Source organism: Penicillium subrubescens (genome assembly GCF_028828155.1).
Source record: "Penicillium subrubescens strain IBT 31985 chromosome Unknown utg000004l_segment0_segment0, whole genome shotgun sequence".
Lineage (NCBI taxonomy): Eukaryota > Fungi > Ascomycota > Eurotiomycetes > Eurotiales > Aspergillaceae > Penicillium > Penicillium subrubescens.
The window spans coordinates 1,430,886-1,451,688 of NW_026643154.1; the positions used below are offsets into that span (position 1 = coordinate 1,430,886).

At 49.4% G+C, this 20,803-nt stretch overlaps 11 protein-coding genes across 11 annotated transcripts; 6 read left to right on the top strand and 5 right to left on the bottom strand.

Moving 5' to 3' along the window:
- Window positions 1–99: 99 nt before the first annotated feature.
- On the bottom strand, window positions 100–990 carry N7473_005615 (dihydrodipicolinate synthase family protein; the record flags this gene model as incomplete). Its single annotated transcript, XM_057151555.1, has 1 exon — window positions 100–990. The coding sequence occupies one exon, from the start codon at window positions 988–990 to the stop codon at window positions 100–102; it is 891 nt and encodes a 296-aa protein (XP_057009360.1).
- Window positions 991–2,123: 1,133 nt separating this feature from the next.
- Window positions 2,124–3,946, top strand: N7473_005616 (Zn(II)2Cys6 transcription factor; the record flags this gene model as incomplete). Its single annotated transcript, XM_057151556.1, has 2 exons — window positions 2,124–2,258; window positions 2,309–3,946. The coding sequence occupies exons 1-2, from the start codon at window positions 2,202–2,204 to the stop codon at window positions 3,944–3,946; spliced, it is 1,695 nt and encodes a 564-aa protein (XP_057009361.1). The 5' UTR covers window positions 2,124–2,201.
- A 610-nt stretch (window positions 3,947–4,556) lies between these two features.
- On the top strand, window positions 4,557–6,101 carry N7473_005617 (sulfatase family protein; the record flags this gene model as incomplete). Its single annotated transcript, XM_057151557.1, has 1 exon — window positions 4,557–6,101. The coding sequence occupies one exon, from the start codon at window positions 4,557–4,559 to the stop codon at window positions 6,099–6,101; it is 1,545 nt and encodes a 514-aa protein (XP_057009362.1).
- Window positions 6,102–6,637: 536 nt separating this feature from the next.
- On the top strand, window positions 6,638–8,388 carry N7473_005618 (uncharacterized protein; the record flags this gene model as incomplete). The annotated part of the gene is made up of 4 exons (XM_057151558.1): window positions 6,638–7,104; window positions 7,175–7,737; window positions 7,802–8,002; window positions 8,060–8,388. 4 exons carry the CDS (start codon window positions 6,638–6,640, stop codon window positions 8,386–8,388), a joined length of 1,560 nt encoding a protein of 519 aa, XP_057009363.1.
- Window positions 8,389–9,500: 1,112 nt separating this feature from the next.
- On the bottom strand, window positions 9,501–9,812 carry N7473_005619 (uncharacterized protein; the record flags this gene model as incomplete). Its single annotated transcript, XM_057151559.1, has 1 exon — window positions 9,501–9,812. The coding sequence occupies one exon, from the start codon at window positions 9,810–9,812 to the stop codon at window positions 9,501–9,503; it is 312 nt and encodes a 103-aa protein (XP_057009364.1).
- Window positions 9,813–9,909: 97 nt separating this feature from the next.
- N7473_005620 (uncharacterized protein) lies at window positions 9,910–10,354 on the bottom strand (the record flags this gene model as incomplete). The annotated part of the gene is made up of 2 exons (XM_057151560.1): window positions 9,910–10,055; window positions 10,099–10,354. 2 exons carry the CDS (start codon window positions 10,352–10,354, stop codon window positions 9,910–9,912), a joined length of 402 nt encoding a protein of 133 aa, XP_057009365.1.
- A 782-nt stretch (window positions 10,355–11,136) lies between these two features.
- Window positions 11,137–13,066, bottom strand: N7473_005621 (uncharacterized protein; the record flags this gene model as incomplete). The annotated part of the gene is made up of 8 exons (XM_057151561.1): window positions 11,137–11,454; window positions 11,516–11,600; window positions 11,661–11,830; window positions 11,922–12,437; window positions 12,485–12,566; window positions 12,619–12,694; window positions 12,770–12,902; window positions 12,986–13,066. 8 exons carry the CDS (start codon window positions 13,064–13,066, stop codon window positions 11,137–11,139), a joined length of 1,461 nt encoding a protein of 486 aa, XP_057009366.1.
- Window positions 13,067–13,595: 529 nt separating this feature from the next.
- N7473_005622 (acyclic terpene utilization AtuA family protein) lies at window positions 13,596–15,566 on the top strand (the record flags this gene model as incomplete). The annotated part of the gene is made up of 3 exons (XM_057151562.1): window positions 13,596–14,223; window positions 14,295–14,906; window positions 14,983–15,566. The coding sequence occupies 3 exons, from the start codon at window positions 13,596–13,598 to the stop codon at window positions 15,564–15,566; spliced, it is 1,824 nt and encodes a 607-aa protein (XP_057009367.1).
- Window positions 15,567–15,901: 335 nt separating this feature from the next.
- N7473_005623 (uncharacterized protein) lies at window positions 15,902–18,084 on the bottom strand (the record flags this gene model as incomplete). Its single annotated transcript, XM_057151563.1, has 2 exons — window positions 15,902–17,000; window positions 17,057–18,084. The coding sequence occupies 2 exons, from the start codon at window positions 18,082–18,084 to the stop codon at window positions 15,902–15,904; spliced, it is 2,127 nt and encodes a 708-aa protein (XP_057009368.1).
- A 224-nt stretch (window positions 18,085–18,308) lies between these two features.
- N7473_005624 (uncharacterized protein) lies at window positions 18,309–20,204 on the top strand (the record flags this gene model as incomplete). The annotated part of the gene is made up of 7 exons (XM_057151564.1): window positions 18,309–18,319; window positions 18,481–18,641; window positions 18,702–18,777; window positions 18,840–19,164; window positions 19,236–19,734; window positions 19,795–19,908; window positions 19,969–20,204. 7 exons carry the CDS (start codon window positions 18,309–18,311, stop codon window positions 20,202–20,204), a joined length of 1,422 nt encoding a protein of 473 aa, XP_057009369.1.
- A 77-nt stretch (window positions 20,205–20,281) lies between these two features.
- On the top strand, window positions 20,282–20,752 carry N7473_005625 (uncharacterized protein; the record flags this gene model as incomplete). Its single annotated transcript, XM_057151565.1, has 2 exons — window positions 20,282–20,352; window positions 20,560–20,752. 2 exons carry the CDS (start codon window positions 20,282–20,284, stop codon window positions 20,750–20,752), a joined length of 264 nt encoding a protein of 87 aa, XP_057009370.1.
- Between the last annotated feature and the right edge of the window lie 51 nt (window positions 20,753–20,803).

A 20,803-nucleotide genomic window follows, 5' to 3' on the forward strand; every position in this document is an offset into this window, starting at 1 on the left:
AAACGATGATAAACCAAATCATAAACATAACATCATGTATTTCCATTCTCATACGCATATATAAATATTAACGAAAATCTTCTATCGACAATAAATACCTCAAACAGTCTTAACACCTGCATTCTGCAGCAACTGCTTCAACTCGGCCTTCAGTTCCGGCTTCAACAGAGCAAATGGCTTGCGCAGACCACCCGTAGGCTGTCCAATTAGTTCCACACCGGTCTTCACAGCCGCGCAATAGCTGTGAGACTCAAGGAACTTGCAAATCGGGTACGCTTTGGCCCACAACTCCCGACCGCGCTTCAAATCTCCCTTCACGGCAACGGCATCCCACAATTCCACCGCTAACTCGGGAATAATATTTGCAGCACCCCAGACACCACCTGGGCAACCAGCTGCCAAGCCATAGAAAGTGAGGGTATCCCAACCGTTAAAAGCGATAATCTGATCAGACAGCGCGAAAATAAGCTCTGTCAAAGCGGGCGCATTGCCAGAGGTATCCTTAAGATACTTAACGCCGACCTTGGACAGGCCAGCGATCTCGGCGGGAGTAAGAGTCAGACCCGATGCAGGAGGGATGTTATAGAAGACAATAGGTAGATTGGAGGCATTGTGAATTTCCGCCAACATCTCGTGCAGCTGCTCCAGGTTGACGGGGTCGTAGAATGGTGGAACGACCATAACGGCCGCAGCACCGCATTGCCCGGCGTGAACTGAGAGCTCGACTGCCTCTGCGGTAGAGAGACTGCCCGTGCCGACGATGACGGGGACGCGACCAGCGGTGAATTTGATGCACAATTCTGTGAGTTGCTTGCGCTCAGCAGTGGTCATGACTGTGAATTCACCGGTGCTGCCGCCGGGGACGAGGCCGTGGACGCCGGCTTGAATGAGGTGCTCAATGTGTGCTTGGAGACGAGACTCATGGATGGCGGACTGGTCATCGGTGAAGGGGGTGATCAGTGCCACCATGATACCCTTGAGCTCGGCCATTTTTGCGGTCTTGGAGGATTTTTGGTAGAAGGATTTGAAGGAGGGGTATGAGATTGAGGGGTGATGATGGAATGATGGCTTGCTTTACTTCCTGGATCTTGTCATGTTGATATACTTGAAGTAGCCGGGATTGCATTCTGTTTTTGTGAAATGATCTATATATTGGAGATGAAATGTGGAGACAGGAAGGTGGACTGCAGTGGTCGGAATGGCTTGCCCGATGCAACTATATTACACTGCAAAGAACTGCGTTATTATTGAATGATAACGCCGATCTACGCGCAGCGAATAAAGAAGAACGTCAAGAGCGCACTCGATCGACTAGTAGATCGCTCACAAAGAGGGCCTTTCAATCGAAGAGGGCCTACAGCTAGTTCAACAGTTAATTAAGCCTATAGAAGCTGATGGGGGAGTGTCGAATAAACAGGTTGATCTGCCTTAGCAGCCAATTCAACCGGCCATGAGGGCTCCTCCTACCTGCAGTGGATATGGAGTAACTGGACATAGAATTAGCCAATGTAAAAGTCGCTAATTTAGGATTATATGATCTGTTTCTGTTGCGACATTTTATGTTAAAATTTTGTAATGGGGGTAGATTATCCGCTCGGCTGTGGATTACGGTAGGGTTCAACTAAATCCACCAAAACCACCGTTTAACTCCCATCTCGTTAAACGGTGTTAGTGAAACCTGACCGAACGAATGCACCTGAGCTTGCTCAAACATTGACTCTTTTTTTATGACGCCCTATCAACGTCTACTGTATCCCACTTTACTTTTGCTCAACCAACAATATTTACTTTTCGGCTTGTTTTCAACAGTTAGGTGCCCTTTCTAAGGTTGACTCTGAAAGCTTCAGCCTATGCCTATGCTGTAGTCTTAAGGCTGTTGATCAAAAGTCACATGATTTCGAAAACAGATTAAGGTACTCTGTGTGTAACAATTCCCGTGAGGTATTCTGGGACTGGACCCGACTCAGAGAATCGCGACCCCTGTCGAGGTCTATTGGGGGTCGGGAGTTAGGGGAGGTAGGCGGTATCGGTCATCGGTCTTAGGGATGGTCACCTGACCATGGCCTCGGTAGATGGACAAGATAGATAGATCTCTTCGCCTCCAGGTGAACTTGGCTGCTGACAAACCTCTCAAGCTTCTCTGTGTCCCTAGAGTATACCACATCAAGTTAATTCCAACCTTTGTCCCACGTCGAGACCGTATGGCTAAGATGAAACGGTCCCAGAGCGCACCGTGTGTTCCCTGCCGATATCGCAAGGTACAACAGAGTCTCTTCAAATCCAGAGAAAGGTGTCTGACAGTCGCTAGGTTCGCTGCGACCGTCGGTCGGGCACGTGCACTAATTGTGAACGTTTGAACTTTAACTGCTCCTACCAACAAGGTCCTTCTCGAGCACAAGGGGACGATAAGAACATCAGGTCCGGCCCTCCTGAGCGGCGACGTGCGAGTCAAGCATGTATAGCATGCCGTCGCCAAAAGGCACGCTGCTCAGGGGAATTGCCTGCTTGTAAGGCTTGTCGCCAACGACAACGACTGTGCCAATACGCAGCTTCAGACCTCCCTGTCGGGGCAGACTCTGCAATTAGCTCACTGTTTCCCATCCGTCGCCAAGAGTTGCTGAGCGCAATAGATCGTTTTTTTGGACACCTTTACCCCGTTCCTGCCTTTGCTTTCCTCCACGAACCGTCTGTTCGGAAACAATGTGAAAGCGGCGTCCTGGACCCGTCTCTTGCGTTGTCTCTGGCCGCTGTCACCAACGCCTATCTTTCCTCGAATAAACAAGTTTTGGAAGAGTGCGCCTCGTGGATCCGAGCTGTAGAAATGGAAATCTGGGACCGCCTCCATAGTCCGTCCATCCATCAGGCGCAATCGCTCCTCCTTATGGCCCATTACCATATCCAGACTGGGCATTTCGGACGCGCCTATATGCTGGTAGGGATGACAGCGCGGTCAACCACTGCACTTCGATTAAACTATGAACGACCGGAGCTTGATTTTGTTGCTCAAGAGACGCGTCGTCGGCTGGTATGGTCTTTGACTAGCATTGACAGTTATTTCTCGGTCGGGCTTCCAGAACATGAAACTATCTCTTACGCAAATATTTACCAGCGACTGCCATGCTCGGAAGAAGAGTTTCGCGAGGGGATCGCACAACCTACGGCAGTACAAGACAATGGCCAGGCGAAGACCAACCCGGTCAATAACCCCAACCCGCTTGCTGCATTTATCGAGGTCGGCAAAATCATGCGAGATGTTATGCGCCTAACACGGCAGCTAGCAATTTCAGACGCTCCTCTCCTTGAATTACCTGGGCTTGTGCAAAACATCCAAAATGACCTCTGGCGACTACATGCTGATCTAGAGCTCGACGCTCACTTCGCCATCTCGGAGACAATATCTCCACAGGAGATGAAGGGCTCCCGATGGTTCCTCCGGTATCTCCTGGCTTCACTTTGCTGGCACCAGGTGCACTGCGATCTCTATAGAATTTTCCTACCCGGGTATTCGGAGGCCGTATCGAAGATCATCTTAGATATGACAGACGCGGTATTCCGCGAGCACGCTGTTGATATGTGCCACATCCACGTTCGAAAAATTCACATTATCCTGGCCGGGGTTCTACAGCATATTGATGTCCCCATTTTATCATTGTATGTGGCCATTTGTGCCTATCAAGCGGCCCGGCTCTCCTTATTCTTACCGTCCTTGCCTGGTCCAAGGGCTCAGATCGCAGCACAGAATGCAGTCAGCGATGCCACCACTGCTCTATGTGTCTTACAAAAGTTCTTTTCCGACACTGTGTTTGCTCAAGATATTATCGCTGATCTACAGGATCTTATTGAATCGTCAGCCCTGTCCGAGAGTGGCCCTTATCAGTATGGTCAACTGGCTGTTCATAGTCTGATTAAACAAGCAAATTTCGTAGATGATGGTTACGAGGCCTAACTGTTTGCAGTGGCTTGCATAAAAGTGTATAATTAGTAATAACATCATTCAGCTCCCAAGTTGGCCTTTCACGGTTCTTGTAGTGCAAAATTATCGTAAGGGGGAGGATATACAAGTCAATAAATCCCAATTTCGCGGATATTTGGAAAGCCAAAGTCGTCAGCAGCCCCGGGATATAGCGTAGCTCAAAAATCCTTGATGTTTCAATGATGCCTTGACCTGCTGATGGACCGTAAATTTTCCGGGTTCGTCCTCTAGGTGTCTGGAACTAAACCCTCCAAGTCCTCCTTGCCGTCCTGAGTAGATTGTAAAATCACCAATACGAAATTATCTTGGCCGACTGCCGCCGACATCCGATAGTGAGCAGCGGCCCCACACCCCACAACCAAATCCATATCATTGGCTTTAGATCATGCCCCACAGGGACATATTGTTTCTCAAGCTTGGCGATGGATCAGGAGAGTAATTGTCAATAGGTATGGGGAATGGTGTGCTGAAATGACGCTGTCGTGCCCACCTGCCAGGTTATTTATTCTCCCCATGTCCCTGTGAGGTGAAAATACAATTTCTGGAATTGATTCAAACCTTGAGGTTCTATTGTTCGCGCAAAATGGCATTCAAAAAGCGCCCCAATATCATATTTGTTATGGCCGATGACCACGCCTCGAAATCTATATCCTGCTACGGTGCTGGCATCAACCACACCCCGAATCTCGATCGTATTGCTGCAGAAGGGATGCGTTTCAACCACTGCTACGTAACCAACAGCATCTGCACACCATCCCGGGCAGCAATCCTCACGGGGACGCACAACCACGTTAATGGAGTGATGACTCTCGACTCCAAGATCAACAAACACATCCCTAATGTCGCAAAGCAACTCCGATCGGGCGGGTATCAAACGGCTATGGTGGGAAAGTGGCATCTGGGCGAGGGAAAAGATCATGAACCAACTGGATTCGACCACTGGAGTGTGGTGCCCGGACAGGGCGAATACTTCGATCCCCAGTTCATTGGTCCAGACGGTACAACTCGCGTGCCTGGGTACGCGACTGATATAATCACTGACAAGAGCCTGGACTGGATTAAAAACCGTGATCCACAACGGCCATTCTTCCTTATGTGTCATCATAAAGCTCCCCACCGGTCCTGGGAATGCGATCCGAGGCATCGCCATCTGTACACAGATCCAGTGCGCCTCCCGGACACATTCACTGATGATTACAAAAATCGTGCCAAAGCGGCAAAGATAGCCAAGATGCGAGTGGCCGAGGATCTCACATACGGAGATCTGGGGTTAGCGCAGCCTGAAGGAACCTCCGACCTCATAGGGAACAAGATGGTCGATGCTTGGTGGTGGCAGGATCGAAAGATTCCCGCGCCAGAGGATGTCACAAAGCTACGACTCATCGACAAGAACGATGGCACCGTCTTCACCTTCAAAACGCCGGCGGAGCTAGCAAAGTTCAAGTTCCAACGGTACATGCAGCGCTATTTACGCACGATTCAAAGCATCGACGACAACGTCGGTCGCATGCTTGACTTTCTCGACGCTGAAGGCCTTGCCGATGATACAATTGTCATTTATACCTCAGATCAGGGGTTCTTTCTAGGCGAGCACGGCTGGTTCGATAAGCGCTTCATGTACGAGGAGAGTTTCCAGATGCCGTTTCTCATACGATACCCGCGTGAGATCACGGCAGGTACAATTTGCGACGATATCATCTGCAATGTAGACTTTGCTCCAACTTTTCTTGATTTTGCCGGGGTACCTGTGCCAACGTACATGCAGGGTGTTAGCTTCCGATCGCTATTGCACCAAAAAACACCTGATTATTGGCAGCAAGTGGCGTATCATCGCTACTGGATGCATCGGGACATCATTCATGAGGCATACGCCCATTACGGTGTACGCGATCAGCGATACAAGTTGATCTATTGGTATAACGAGGACTTTGGCCTCGAAGGCACGCGCCCGGGAGGCGAGGAAAAGGAATGGGAACTGTTTGATTGTCAGGAAGATCCATTGGAGCTTTTTAATCGTTACCATGACCTGGAATACCGGCAGGTTGTTGAGCGGATGACGAAGTTGCTGGATGATAAGATGGAAGAGATCGGCGATGAACCTGTTCATACTCGCATTAGCTCTGCCTAGACCAAATGACACCAAATTACGAAGAGTAAACGAGACCATAAAACAATTCTTTTTATTATAAGAAGCATTGCTTATTTCCCAGTTCGAAGAACAGCCGTAGACTTGAACCAGGGGGAGCCAGTGCATCTCGGCCGCATCATACTTCGCTGAGGGCTATTTTAGAGCACAAATATTTTTTCTGTCCAGTGATACCTGGAATAGCGGAATTTGGTATTTAAATTGCGTAGACTGGAACCAAATCGATTGGATAGAAGGACCTCGCTTCAGGGCGACTCATTCACATACTTCTGTCTGGAGCTTTCCCGACTCCCGACCGACTCCCGATCTCCATAAAGCGAGCCAGTGCTTCCACAATGTTCGGCTTGCACCGTTCTGAGTGTGAAATGAAGCCTAGTATTAACGATATGATGCCATGTTTCCTTGTATAACGCAATCAATGACTATATAATGTGGCCTTTGGATGCGGCTGCTCAGTATACCACAAACTTGTCCTGTCCATCAGTTATCAGACGTTTTTACCCTTTTTCGTATCTACCATGGTCGATCCCAAGAAGCCCAGGCAGATATCAGTCCAATTGACACAATCTCAAGCTGATGAATCTGTGGAAATTGGACGAAGAACTGAAATTGACCTCACCCTACGCAATGCCTTTCGCCATTATCGGCCTGCCGTGATGTGGTCGGCCCTAATTTCCATGGCCACCGTCATGGAGTCCTACGATATGCAGCTTATCAGCTCTTTCTATGCGTTTCCTCAATTTCAAAAGAAATACGGCGTGCTATTAGACAACGGCCAGTACAGCATCCCGGCTAATTGGCAGCTTGCTTTGAATCTGGTGGGCCTCCTTGGCTTAATGATAGGCACCTTCGCCAGCGGCTCTGTATTGGAGCGTTTTGGTGCTCGCAGGGTCATCATGGTATCTTTGATTGCGTTAACTGGCTTTGTGGCAATTACTTTTCTTGCTCCTTCGATCGAGGTGCTTCTTGTGGGTGAGCTCTTATGGTGAGTTATCTTCACTAATTTTCAATCATACTAGGCATACAGACTTCTGACCTCTCTTCTTATCTTTAAGCTCGATTCCTTGGGGTTTCTTTGCAGCCGCTACCCCATCCTATGCCGCCGAGATCTGCCCTCTCGCGCTCAGGGGATATCTCACCACATTCGTGAACCTATGCTGGGTCATGGGAAGACTGCTCGCCACGGGCGTTTTAACTGGTACACTAAGCATACATTCTCAGTGGTCCTATCGGTTGCCATTTGGCCTACAGTGGGTATTCCCCATTCCATTGGTGATCATAACCTGGCTCGCCCCTGAATCCCCTTGGTGGCTGGTTCGCAAAGGCCACCTGGATGAAGCAGAAAGATGTTTAAAACGCACCATATCAGCTCCAGCGGGTCTCATCGACACCAGATCAATCATTACCATGATGCAACATACCATTGAGATCGAACATGATATGAAGATCGGGACCTCCTATCGAGAATGTTTCCAGGGCACCAATCGCCGCCGCTCCGAGATTGCAATGATAAGCTGGGGCTGTCAACTCCTTCCAGGCTGGGCGATTCAGAACTACATTACCTACTTCTTTTCCCTTGCTGGCCTCAACTCTGGAGACTCATTCAAGATTACACTTGGTATATTTCTTCTTACCCCTCCATCCACTGTCTTCTCGTCCATTTCACTAACTCATAGGCTCAGGCACACTTTCACTCGCATTCACTGGGACCTGCCTGTCATGGTTGTTCCAAACCTATTTCGGTCGGCGCACCATCTACATGAGCGGTCTCATTGCCATGGTGCCTCTCATGTTTTCTATCGGCTTCCTTGGCCTAGCTCACCCATCCTCTGGCATCCTGTGGGCACAGTGTGCTTTACTGATGGTGTGGTTTTTTTGCTATGGTAAGATCTTCAATATCAGTCTATTACCCTTTCGAAGTCTAAGTAAATTGCGTTCAGGATGTACCATCGGCCCCATTCCTTACGCGATTGCCGCTGAGGTCGGCGCAAGTAACCTCCGAATGAAGACTATCGCCCTCGGTCGTGGAACTTACTACATCCTGTCAGTTGTCAACTCGATCGTGGCGCCGTATATGCTCAATCCAACGAATGGTAATTTGAAGGGCAAAGCAGCATTTCCGGCTGCCGGATTGACTATGCTTCTTCTGATTTGGACATTCTTCAGACTTCCCGAGACAAAGGACATGACGACGGAGACGCTGGATTATCTGTTTCACCAAAAAGTGCCAGCTCGGAAGTTCAAGGAGGAGGCAAAGCAATATCAGTAGGATTTACAGGTATTTTTGTTACCTCTGAAGATGACTATAAAGGAGCCTTTAGTTCGGCTAGTACCTTGAAAGGCTAGTATCTTGAAAGGCTAGATATGATTAATCGGTGATTTCAACAGAACCTTGAGTCAAAAACAATGTCACAGTCTAATAATCATGCTCAATGTTCCTACGAGGTCGAGAAGTGTTAGGGCATAACAATGTTAATAGATGTATCTATGGTGCTCGATGGGAACGTAATTTTGTTAAAACCAGTAATTCAATGTTTCCTGGATATTTTGCTTACTTGTACTATGTTGTCTAAAACGCTGAGGAATAATACCATACCGAGAATCGTTAGCTGGCGACAAGAAGAAGAGATCAACTATTTCGGTTGGCACTAGGATTTCTTTTATCCTAGTCGATATTATTATCGTTTCCCCAGCCGAAGCGCGACCCTAGGTGTGAAATTCTCAAGTAGGGTGCTCGTAGCGTTCGTTATTCGTGCGCCGGTCACAGGCTATAATAGACACAAAATAATGGACGAGACCTGCCAATTCTCTTGGTAGAGTTGCAGCGGAGTCCACTAGGTGTACGGATGGTACGGTGATTTCCTTGTCGGGACGGGTTGGTGATGACTCGTCTGCTGAAGTGAGTATAAGTCTTTGGATATGTCAAACCAGATAAGTATAGTCTTTATTTGTTTTATATAGGCGAGATGAAGAGATAGATGTCTTTGCAGACTTAATTTTCGAAGAGGTAAAGAGGAATAGGGGATGTGAGTGGTGAAAGAAGATCCGGAAGCGGGAAGGCAGAGAGGGGAAGGCTAGGAAGCCAAAAAAAACTTAGGGAAAACGATGCTAATCTTACGCGCTTGTTTTGACTTAAAAACCGGGTATTTCCTGATACTTAGGTACTAATAATAAGGAGAGAATTTTGGCTTATCTCGGAGCTAGGAGGCAAGCTCCTAATACAATGGCACATTGTATCCTTCTCGTGAACAATGGCTAGTACCGAGACGATCGTTGTTTAACTTGGAGGGATTATTAAAAACAGGAAGATTCCATCTAAGGATATGTTTTAGTTGTTCGAGAGTTGACATAGATGCTGAATTTGTTCTGAAGGCTCGAATATCAAGGAAGCCACGCTTGACCGTGTCGGTTGGGAAGTAGCACAAGTGAACGACGCCAGGTCAGGTCATTGCTGTAGAAAATTCCAGAAACTTGGAAAGAAGACAATCGGCGGGAAGACTTAGCGGCGGCGGCTCTCTTCGAAGGCCCTCCGGGGCTCATCTTCTTTTCCCGCATGCAACTGGCGACTCCGTGCGAGCTCGTCGTGAATAACACCTGCATGTCCTCAAACCTCTGAGCCATTCCTGCCAGTTGTTCGGAGACGGTTGACGCTTCATGTTCAAATCGGAGTTGCAGCTGAGTGACTTGGGCCATGAACTCAGCAGAAAGTGGCAGACTATGGCGGGGCTCCTGCCTAAAGAGGGTCGTATGTGGGGGTTTGCATCTGAGGGAGTTGATCCTTAGGACTGAACTAGCTCTCTTGCGAGTTTCTGGGCATGAACTCGCTACCAACCTGGTGACCAGTGCTACCATCACTAGCCAGGGCGCCATGGTTGATGCCTCCGGTACGGTTGTCGGTGATGCCATCTTCGCCGGTGGTAGGCGTGGAGTAGATAGCTGTTTAATCTCAGGGCGAATTCAGCATCAGTAGCGTACTGACTGGTTCTGTCGGCCATCTCAGGGAAAATAAGGTGACGGGCGGTGGTAGACTCGGTGCCAACGTGGGTCTGGCTGTCGTGAGTAAATTGGGGGCCCTCGGACTGCCAAGTGGTGTTGTGAGTGTGGATAGTGCTCTGCTCGTTATTCGCGCGCAGGTTCTGGGTCCCGGTGGACACGTAGTCATTGACACGGTTTCCCCATTCTGCGGTACGCAGATCAAGAACAGCACGCTGGCCGGGAGAAAATGAGAGGGACATGCGAGGGCGCTTGTTCGGACGCTCTTGTCTGCGGGCGTCAGTGTCAGTTTCTGCATATAAAGAGGCAGTTCAGGGTAGAATTATTCCGCCATTTTGATAATATCGTGATCGAAACACCTTTGTAGTTGTAATGTGCGAAGAGTAAGAGTGCCAATATGAGGCCGAGGTAAGTGAGGACGGGAAATTTTTGAGGTATGGAAGAGGGAAGGTGGAAGGTAGGCGGAAGGAAGGTGAAGAGATGCAAGAGATGAGGAGATATAAGAGGCAGAGCTCAAGGATCAGATAAGAGATACCAGGGGAAAGACCGCAACCCTTCTCGTGATCTAGGCAAACAAACAAGAATAGGCACTTCCCCAAAATGCCAGCTAGCCAGCGAGCGCAAGCCAGCACACCCAGCCTTCTAGAATCCAGTTGAGCTAGCTAGATTTCTCGTGGAATCCAGTGAGCTGTAGCATGAAGGGAGAATTTTCTTTTGAAAACGGAGATGAGGTCGAAATGGAGTTCCATCCATTGCTACCCGTCTCATCAAACACCCTACATAGCTACATAACTTATATTCGTGGAAGACCATATGAAAGAATCTCGAAGTGAAGATCGGAGACTTAAAGCAGAGACACGATGATGGAGGAAAGTTCACTGTGAAAGAGAGGTAAGGCAGGATTAATATGCGAGTACAATCGCCAAGGAAAAAAACATCGAGAAGATCCATGAATATTTGAATGAAGCCTAATGTTGAACCAAGTATCAACTTGTAGATACCTCGAGTTTCGAGTACCACATATTTAATATGAATATGGCTTGACCGTTGCACCCCGTCGGTTCAACAACCCATAGTAGATCCGTAGCAAGACGCACCCAACAGCAACGAAAAATAGCAGCGCAGCATTGGTCCAGTGACCGGTAGGATATCCCTGTGCCTTTTCGTTTGCCTTGTAGATCCAGACCCCAACAATCTGGCCGGGTGCGCCAAAAGAGATATTCAGCGCAATGGCCAGTCCAGCGGCAGCGGTCGAATGCATGTTTGATGATAGCCAGCCAAGGAGGGGCGGAATGCAAGCAAAGCTGCCGCTGGCTGCTACAATCAAGCAGCCATATCGTTGCTAACCAGAAACATCAGAACCAGATATATAGATTGCATATTAAGGAGGAGAGAAAGCTCACAGCATATGATCCGGCCGGTAAGAGGGCGGATGCGAGGAAGCCAATCGCACCCACCAGGGCGAATAAGGTGGAATGCAAGCCACGACTAAACCATGATGTTAGAAGAGAACATACTTCTGTAGAAGTTCTTTGAGGTCGAACTCACGCATTGAAATGGTCAGCGGACCAAGCCACTGCAATGGTAACCACATATGCTGTTGCATAAGGAGGAACCGTCATGAGCTGCGCACGCAGGTTCGAGAACCCAAGACCGGCCGTGATAGATGGGGTAAATAGAGAAAGACTCGAAAATGGCGTCGAGATGCCGAAGTAAATCTGAGAGTGGCACGTCAGTCTCATTCGGCTCTTGACCAAACATATTCTCCCCCTCCCAATTTTCCTTCTCGTCTCCAGCTCCGTCACATACCGCGTAGTGGGCATACAATCGCCAATCGACCAGCGTCTTCTTCGCTTCCTCCCAAGTCAACCCACTTGCCTCACCGTGCGAGCCTTCAAGCGCCAGTCTCTCTTTCGCAAGTTCCTTTTCCTCGGATGAGAGCCAGTGTGCTGTCTCTGGATAATCCGGTAGGAAGAACCAGACCAGTATCGCAGATGCACAGGACGGCGCTCCTTCAATAAAAAAGAGCCACCTCCATGCGGACAAACCGTGGGCACCATTCATCTGCCCCACACCATATGCAATCGCACCACCAAAGGCACCTGCTAGAGTAGCCGAGGCCAGGATCAAGGCTACCCGCAGGGATCTTTCCGACACGCGATACCAGAATGTCAAATAGTAAACCAGACCAGGAAACAGGCCTGCTTCAACTGTGCCTAGTAGAAACCGAACTCCTGAGAGCTCGCCATAATTGTGAACGGCCCCGAGGCCGATTGTGATGGCACCCCAGGAGAACATCAAAAAGCAATCCATCGCTATGTTGTGCTGTTAGTTGGATGATAGGCACAAGGGAGAACCGAGGGGACACGAACGCTCGGCCTGAGCTTCTTCAGAAGATAGTTGGAGGGAACCTCAAAGAGGGCGTATGCGATCAGAAAGACCATAAGCGCAATTCTGTCTCAATTGATTAGACTGTGATAGGTAGCATTGCTGAAATGCGACGTACGTATACTGGTATGAAGTAACACCGGTCTCGGAGACCAAGTCATTGTGCGTATTGGCGTTCAAAGTTTTGGCATTGCCTTCATGAAGTTAGTTTCGAAGCATCAGAGACCCACTTTGCATTTTCAGCACGCAAGCAAACGCCGAAAACGTACCAATATTCGATCGATCCAGATAGCAGAGTAGGTAAATAAACGCGGCCAAAGGAACGACACGGAGGTCCTGCTTCCAGACCAGAGCTTTCTCGCGATCAGAATACTCTATAGCAGCACTATTATCAGATACCATCTAGCGAAAGGAAAACATGTTAGCGATTTGGGGCCATGAACGGGGTTTATCAGTCGTAATGCTGCCAGGAGTCGCCATCGTACATCTTGCTGCTGCCGGGCCTCGCCCTTCTCCGCGTCTTCTGTCATGTCCATCTGGGATTTGTGCTCGTCTTCTACAGTCATGTTGCAATTGAGTAGAAGGACCACGCGATAGAATTGAAAATCTGGGGAAAGCAAAGACTTCCCCACAGAAGGTCTTATATTTTCGAGGCCAGTGGTGACGGCCGGCGGGTCCACTATCCGTGAATTGTGGAGTAACAATTTTGGATAATAGGATTGGACTTTTCAATATTCTCAGCCCCTACCTGGGGACGGAGTTTCTCCGGTTGTGTGCCTGTTTCCTAGAACGGATTCTCTCGTCGGGGCGTCGGGTCCGACGACCGACACCTTCCCCACTCCTGCTGGGAGAATGTCGGCTCCAGCTTTGATTCGCCCATTTTCATAATTCTATAGAGTATTCGGCAATGCGAATAGAACCGACGGTCCTCAGCGCCGAAACACCAAGGCTATCGGGATGAATATCAGACTCCCTCGTGGATTTTGTCAATAAGTCGAACAGTTTTCCCTGACACGCGTGGCCAAGAAAACCACTCGTTCCGACATTTATTCACCCTGGAAACCTCGCACGGAGCGTTGAATCCGTGCGGTCAAGATGCTCACGAAACGGCCTTTGAGAGTTGGCAATGCGTCGGGCGCCACAGGCGACAGTCCCAATGCCATGCGCCGCATGGCACAGGACGGCAACATTGATGTGATTGTAGGTGATTGGCTATCTGAAATGAACATCGCCTGGAATGCCATCGCCAAGTCCCAGGATCCTTCTCTCGGCTACGAGGCCGGGTTTCTCATGCAGCTAGGCGAGTCAATCGATTTGATCGTCGAACGCGACATCAAGGTAGTCACAAATGCTGGAGCATTGAATACCGCTGCTCTTGCGGGAGAGACCCGGAAAATGTGTCTGGAACGAGGGCATCGTGAGACCAAGATTGCGATGGTTTTGGGGGACGATATCTCGGATTTGATCAAAGACCCTGAAACCCGCCGCGGCCTGGTTCATTTGGATCATGCCGACTGGCAATTCGAAGACTGGCCCATGGAAGCCCACTGTGGGGTGGCGTATATAGGTGCGTGGGGAATCGTCGAAGCTCTTAATGCAGGGGCCAATATCGTGATTTGTGGCCGGGTGACTGATGCCTCTCCCGTAATTGGAGCTGCGGCTTGGTGGTATCAGTGGCACCGAGATGCTTGGGATAGTTTGGCGGGGGCTTTAGTTGCAGGCCGTAGGTGATCACATTCGGACTATCTGGAATGTTCTCGACCTCGTCTAAGAGAATTGCTGACCCTGTTACAGATCTGATTGAGTGTGGCCCATATGTCACTGGAGCCAATTTCTCAGGCTTCAAAGAGCTGCTCCCACAACTTGTCGACCTCTCGTTTCCAATCGCAGAAATCAGCGAAGATGGGACGTGCGTCATTACAAAGTGTGAACAGTATGCTGGCGCGGTCACCAAGCACAACACCACTGCCCAATTTCTATATGAGCTCCAAGGGGATCATTACTTGAATCCGGATGTTGTGGCGAATCTCCACAATGTTCAGATCCAGGATCTTGGTCCAGATAGAATCCGCGTCTGCGGAATCACTGGAGTTCCTCCTCCAGCAACCACCAAAGCAATTATTGCGGCTCCTGGCGGATACCAAGCCGAGGCCACGTTTTATATCAACGGGCTTGATGTGGCCGAGAAGACAGAGATGATGCGCAACCAACTTTCACATATCTTCCGGGATCACCGATTCAGCAAGCTTTCCATCGAGCTATATGGCTCGCCTGCGGTGGATCCCAAGAGCCAGCAAGCGGGAACGGTCTCGTTGCGCGTGTTTGCCCAAGCCAGGAATTTGGAGGATATCTTCGCATCGAAGTTTAAAATTCCAATTTATGCATTGCGTATGCAGAGCTATCCCGGTACGCATACCTCTCTCTGCACCATACCCAATCGGGGGCTATGGCAACCGCGCCTGATGCTGATAATCAATTGCAGGGTACCATATGAATCTCGACTTCCGTACTATGGACCCAAAGCCATTCATGGAAATCTTCCCGGCAACAATAAACTGCAGTCTTCTCGAGCACCGTGTGCATTTCTTACCAGATGGACCAGAGCTCCCAATTACGGCGTCACCTTCAACGACAAAACCCATGGCACGGCCCTCATACGAAACCCTCCACCCAACTCCACTATCCACGTTTGGACCAACACAGCAAGCTCCGCTGGGAAGCATCGTCCACTCCAGATCTGGCGACAAAGCAAACAACAGCAACATCGGATTTTTCGTGCGCAACGAAGATGAATACCCGTGGCTGCAATCATTCCTGACGACTCCGCGGTTGAAAGAATTGTTCGGTGAGGACTGGCTTGAAAAAACCGAAGACGGTATCGAGAGACGCGTGGAGCGATGCGAGTTTCCCGGTATTTTGGCCGTGCATTTCCGGGTCTTGGACTTCTTGGATGGGGGCATTGCGAGTTCTAGTAGGATAGATGGGCTCGGCAAGGGAGTTGGGGAGTATCTGCGCAGCCGAGTTGTGCCAGTGCCCGTGAAGTTCTTGGAAAGAGGGTGGATATAGAGTTATGTGTCTTCTGTTTTGGTCTTCTGGGGAAATTGGTGCAAATAGATGGACTAGAAAGAAACCTTAGCTATTAAAAAGGTTAACTCAAAGACATTTAGAAAGACATTTAGAAAGACATTTAGAAAGACATTTATAAAGACATCTACAAAGATCTTTCACAAAAGAGAAAGTTAAAGTAGACATGTTTCTATCCTAAAACTGTCTCTTTAGTCCAGATGTCGAGGATTCAGATGTAGATGTTCTCCACTATATCTAGGAGTAATGTGAGTTGTGCAGAAGCACAATTTATCGTGCAATTAACCTTAGCCCAAATTCATTTTAGATGATCGTTTTTACTCCCCCCATAATTGCACAGCGTGCAGTGCCATACCGCCGATCTCATGTAGCCAATCTTGGGAGAGCTGTCGGATCGGACCGTCCCCACCATATGCATCATGGAAATGCTGAAGATCTTCGAAGCAGTCTCGCAAGGCAGTGTCAACTCCCAACGGAAAGTAGGTGGCTGTAGACATCGGGGTCGTGGAGACACCGGTAGCAGGGGATATTGGAGCAGCGAGGTCCGGCCCCGGCGGCGCTATCATAGTATTACAAGGCATCCCGGCGTGATTGATCGACGCCGACGGCGTTGGTGTTGGCTTAGTGAAGAAGGCGATGACATCAGCTAGCACTGCATCGCTCAGCCGATCAAAAACCTGGTGGCAATGGCGTGGCGTGGCCCATCGCTCGGATACAGCTACGAGGACGATTGAGCAAGAACGACAGGTATTGACGACTTCAATAATGGTCGGATCTGTGGAGAGGGTGCTTCCCACTGTAGTGGCACTCGCATTTGCTTTGCGACTTCGATAGTGTCGCCCTACGGCATAGATGTAGGACAGCCCGGCCATGAAGACCGCATGGAGGGTTATCCATGTATAGTTGATGCGCTGGGACGTGTGGAGTAGGGTGTAACGTGCTATCGCCTCTCGGGACGCGTCGAAGATGGCTTGGAGTGCAGCTGGTGGACGCGCTGATATCGTGGACAAGGTTGGAGAAGGCCGATATAACATTAAGAGGGTGTTATAGTATAATAATTCGTACCACTCCGGAGACAGGAAACTGGATCGCCGAGCCTTCTCGTGGCTTTCAGGGTGCAAGTGTAGATTTTGGCTTTCGTTTCGCCACTGCTCCAGTTCTTCCGCCAGGGCCATACGGGCCGCTGCAGCAGAAGTTTCATCGCGTGCATTAGCACGATTACTGTGTAGCGAGATCATCACTCTGCCACTTAATATCCGGTATCGTGTGATGTGATTGAAAATCGCCGTTGGGGATGGTAGGACTTCATTCTCCAAGGATGAATCGCTCGACTCAATGATATTTGGCTCGGAGAGAGCGGTATCAACATCCTCAAGGTGAATAGCTAAGGGCCGGCCGAGTGTGATGCTGACTATTCTAGAGTTATTCTTAACGATAACCCAGCTGACAGCCCGGATGTCGAATCCACTTACCGATCCATATCGACGACACACCAGAAGCATCGTCGGCGAGTTTCACTCAGCGCTAGAAGATCTTCATTGTCCGGATGTCCACTCTGGTTATAGTAAGTTTCATTACGATGAAGGCCCTGTTCAAAACACATGCGAGCAGCAAATCCAACCATATGCCACAGACTGGTTGACTTCTCTTGGATTGGACTGGTCATGCGATATTGGCATAGCAGGAGTACGGCCTGTAGAGCGTGAATATCACTGCGCTGAAGGACTTCAGTCACTCGCGCCATCGCATGAGCTTGAAAGTTCTCGCTTTCAGGCAATGACTGCCAATCACATTTGTGTGCGCTAGCCATCGCGATTGCAAGCACCATGTAGAACGGAAATGCGACCGTAGCATCACCTAACACTGAGAAATCGGCATAGATGCGGTCCAGGTTTACCAGCACGGAGTGGCGATTGAGGAATGGATAGCAGAGGTAGTCATGATCGAAGTATGCTTGATGTAAACGCCGAGCGACTATCTCGGGCGGTAATGGCTCTCGCGATATAGATAGTGACGAGGCTGTTTGATTCACTTGCTGAGTAGATGTGCGATTTGTGCATTGCGGGTGGGAACCGGAAGAACCCAACGAAGCGACTCCCTGAACGAGATTTGCAAACACCACACCACTAGCAGCACTGGAAAAGCTGCGTTCCCCTCCTGCCTGCAGGGAAAGGAACGAAACCTCGTCGGCGACCTCATTACGGTCGAAGGGGAAATTCGGGCTGAGGGCAGCTGGCCGGGGACCTTCACGGCACTCATTCCCAACGCTATTAGACCGGGACGCTTGATATATCGCCAGTTGAGAGGTGAGGGCACGATTCTTCGCTTCAGCCTGCCGTAGTCGCCGCTCGAGTCGCTCAACGGCCTCTCGGCGGACAGTCGGCTCCCGAGTCCGATCGATGTAGTCGCACGATGTGCGAGCTTTCTGGCACTGCCCACAAGTGGGGACCGCCTTGTCGCATTTGGACTTACGTCGATAACACCGATCACAAGCCTGCATAATAGGAATTGGGGATATTCTCCATGCAGTCTCTCAATTTTTTCTATTTCCTGTGTTGGAGTGGAGTTGACTCGTGGGGAAAATGTGGGGAACCCTGACTGAAGGTGTCGCTTGTCGGTGCGCGGCGCCGATAGCCGATAGCCGATTGGGAGGCCTGGGGTTCGCCAAGGCAACTGCCGGGGCAGGAGACAATAGCTACCCCGGATTTCAACAAGGCTACATAAATGAGTCCGGGGTATGCTCGAGTCAGCTGTAGAAACTGTTATGACTCGTATTCTTGGTTGATACAATGAAATACTCCCAACTTCTTGGCGTGGCGGCTGGCCTTTTCAGCGCCCGTTCTTGCTCGGCGGCTGGTTGTTTAGGGCATCTTGAACCAGTGATACCGGGAACCAGTATAACCACCGCAGAAGATGCAGTGCTCAGCTCCTCACTACACAATATTTCCTATTGCCGAGTTACTGGCTCTGTTGCATATGATCATAGCAACCACCTTGTCGAATTTGAGCTGTGGCTGCCTTCTCGCGACTCGTACAATGGACGCTTTATGGTCGTAGGTAAAAACTTTCTTCCCTGCCAGATTCCATGGGGTGATTATCTAACAATAGAATTAATAGGAAACGGTGGCTTTGCTGGGGTGATTGACACGGATCAGATGGCCTCGCAATTGAAGCAGGGATTTGCAGTAGCAGGGTAGGTGTTCATGTTCACCACTGTCAAAGAGGACTTGTCTGGCTGATACTTAATCAATATAGCGGCGATTCCGGCCATCGACTATTAGATAATGGGGTTGGTGGTTCAGGCTCCTATATCCCATTTCTCAATAACATAGAAGAAACAAAGGCATGGATCCATGAATCCATTGCAATCATCACCGAACCGACTCGCAAAATCGCTACTTCATTTTACAATGACCCTCCCAGTCACAGTTACTATCATGGCTGTTCTACTGGAGGGGCGCAAGGCTTTGCATTGGCTCAATTCCATCCTCATCTCTTTGATGGTATCTATGCTGGGTCTCCTGGAAACTGGTACTCCCATCTCATGCTTTCCTTCTTATGGAACGGGCAACATGCAAAGGTAAGCTTATAACGGGCTACTTGTCTGTTTCGCTCTTTTTGTCTTGACTGAATGGCAGCTGACTAAATTAGGGAGATGCATTTATTGATCAAGCTACTCTTAACGCAACCACCGAAGCGATTCTCGATGCCTGCGATGAGCTTGACGGAGTCAAGGATCGACTAATTGAGAACCCACTTCGTTGCAATTTTGACCTTGACTCTCTGGTCTGTTTGACACACACTAGCTCATCCAAAGGATATGATACCTGCTTGGGCCCTAAGCAATTGGAAGCACTCAAGGCCATCTATGCCGGACCAATGGACAAGAGGACTAACACAACCGTCTACCCCGGGTTTAGTCTGGGCTCAGAAAGAGAGTTGCTAGCGCAGGAAACCTTACTCTATAAGGCCTATGCTGCGCCACTTCTACAGAATCTTATATTTCACAATCTTTCTTATGACATCGATACTTTCAGCTTTGAGCGTGACGTTGCACAGGTCGATGCGATAGCTGGCCCGCTTATCGACGAGATTGGAGTAGATCTCGGTGCTTTCCAACGCCGCGGTGGGAAAATGGTTGTCACGCAAGGTCAGCGCATATCCCCGAATAGAACAAGCTTTTAGTCCAGTGTGGCTAATGAGGATGCAGGCTGGACTGATCCTCTCAATGCGGCAACCTGGCCCATCCAGCACCTTGAACAGCTTCAAAAATCTAGTACCAAGAGTACTGTCGCCAGCTTCTTCAACTTATATATGATACCCGGTATGCCCATGATGAATTCCAAAAGAGCTGTTCCTTGAATGGTGAAGCTGACTCGGTCAGGCGGCGGCCATTGCGGTGCGGCAAGCTCATACCCTTATGTACCGGCTACATACCATGTCGAGGATGCACTTGTCGCGTGGGTAGAGAATAAGATCTTCCCCGACTCCATTTTATCGTCAACTCCACCTGATGGGTCATCACGGACGCGCAAGCTCTGCCCTTGGCCGAAGGTAGCGAAGATACGGAACCAAGCATACCCTGATGTAGCTGATAGCTATGACTGTGTACATGACTGAGGTGGTCAGCGAGGGCGATATCATGAGAATCCTGAATAGCCCTCAACATACCTGTCCCAGTAAAAACAAGATACATCATGAATCGTAACCGACCCACGCAACTAGAAGCAAGCAAACAAGAAAAGCCTACTGGAGGCAGGCGGCGATTGTAGTGGAAACTTCCAGCTATAAACAAATAAATGGTTCTCTCATCTTTTTACTCCTCTTCTTCATTCTTCTCACCCTCGGACCTTCCTCCGTGTCCTTTCCAAGCCACATTTTCATAACAATCTTCAACTTGCCCCTGTCAAAATTTCGGAGTAAGATGTCCCTACATTATACTGCTTAGTTTAGAAACTGACATTGAATCTGGCAGGCAAGACCACGAAGCCCTTCCCAACGGCCTCCACGCCGACCAGGCCAGCGATGAAAACGTGTGTGGCGATGCCAACTATTCCAGCGAGGCCAGTTTTGCGTTTGAGGAGATGCTCGGATGCCTCAAGGACCTACGCGGTCGATATGAGATCCCTGACAAGTTCATTGAGATGCTGCGACGGGCGCAGAACTAGAGGGACATGACCCTGAAGCAAGTCACCAGAGGGCTGGCAGAGATCGAGAGA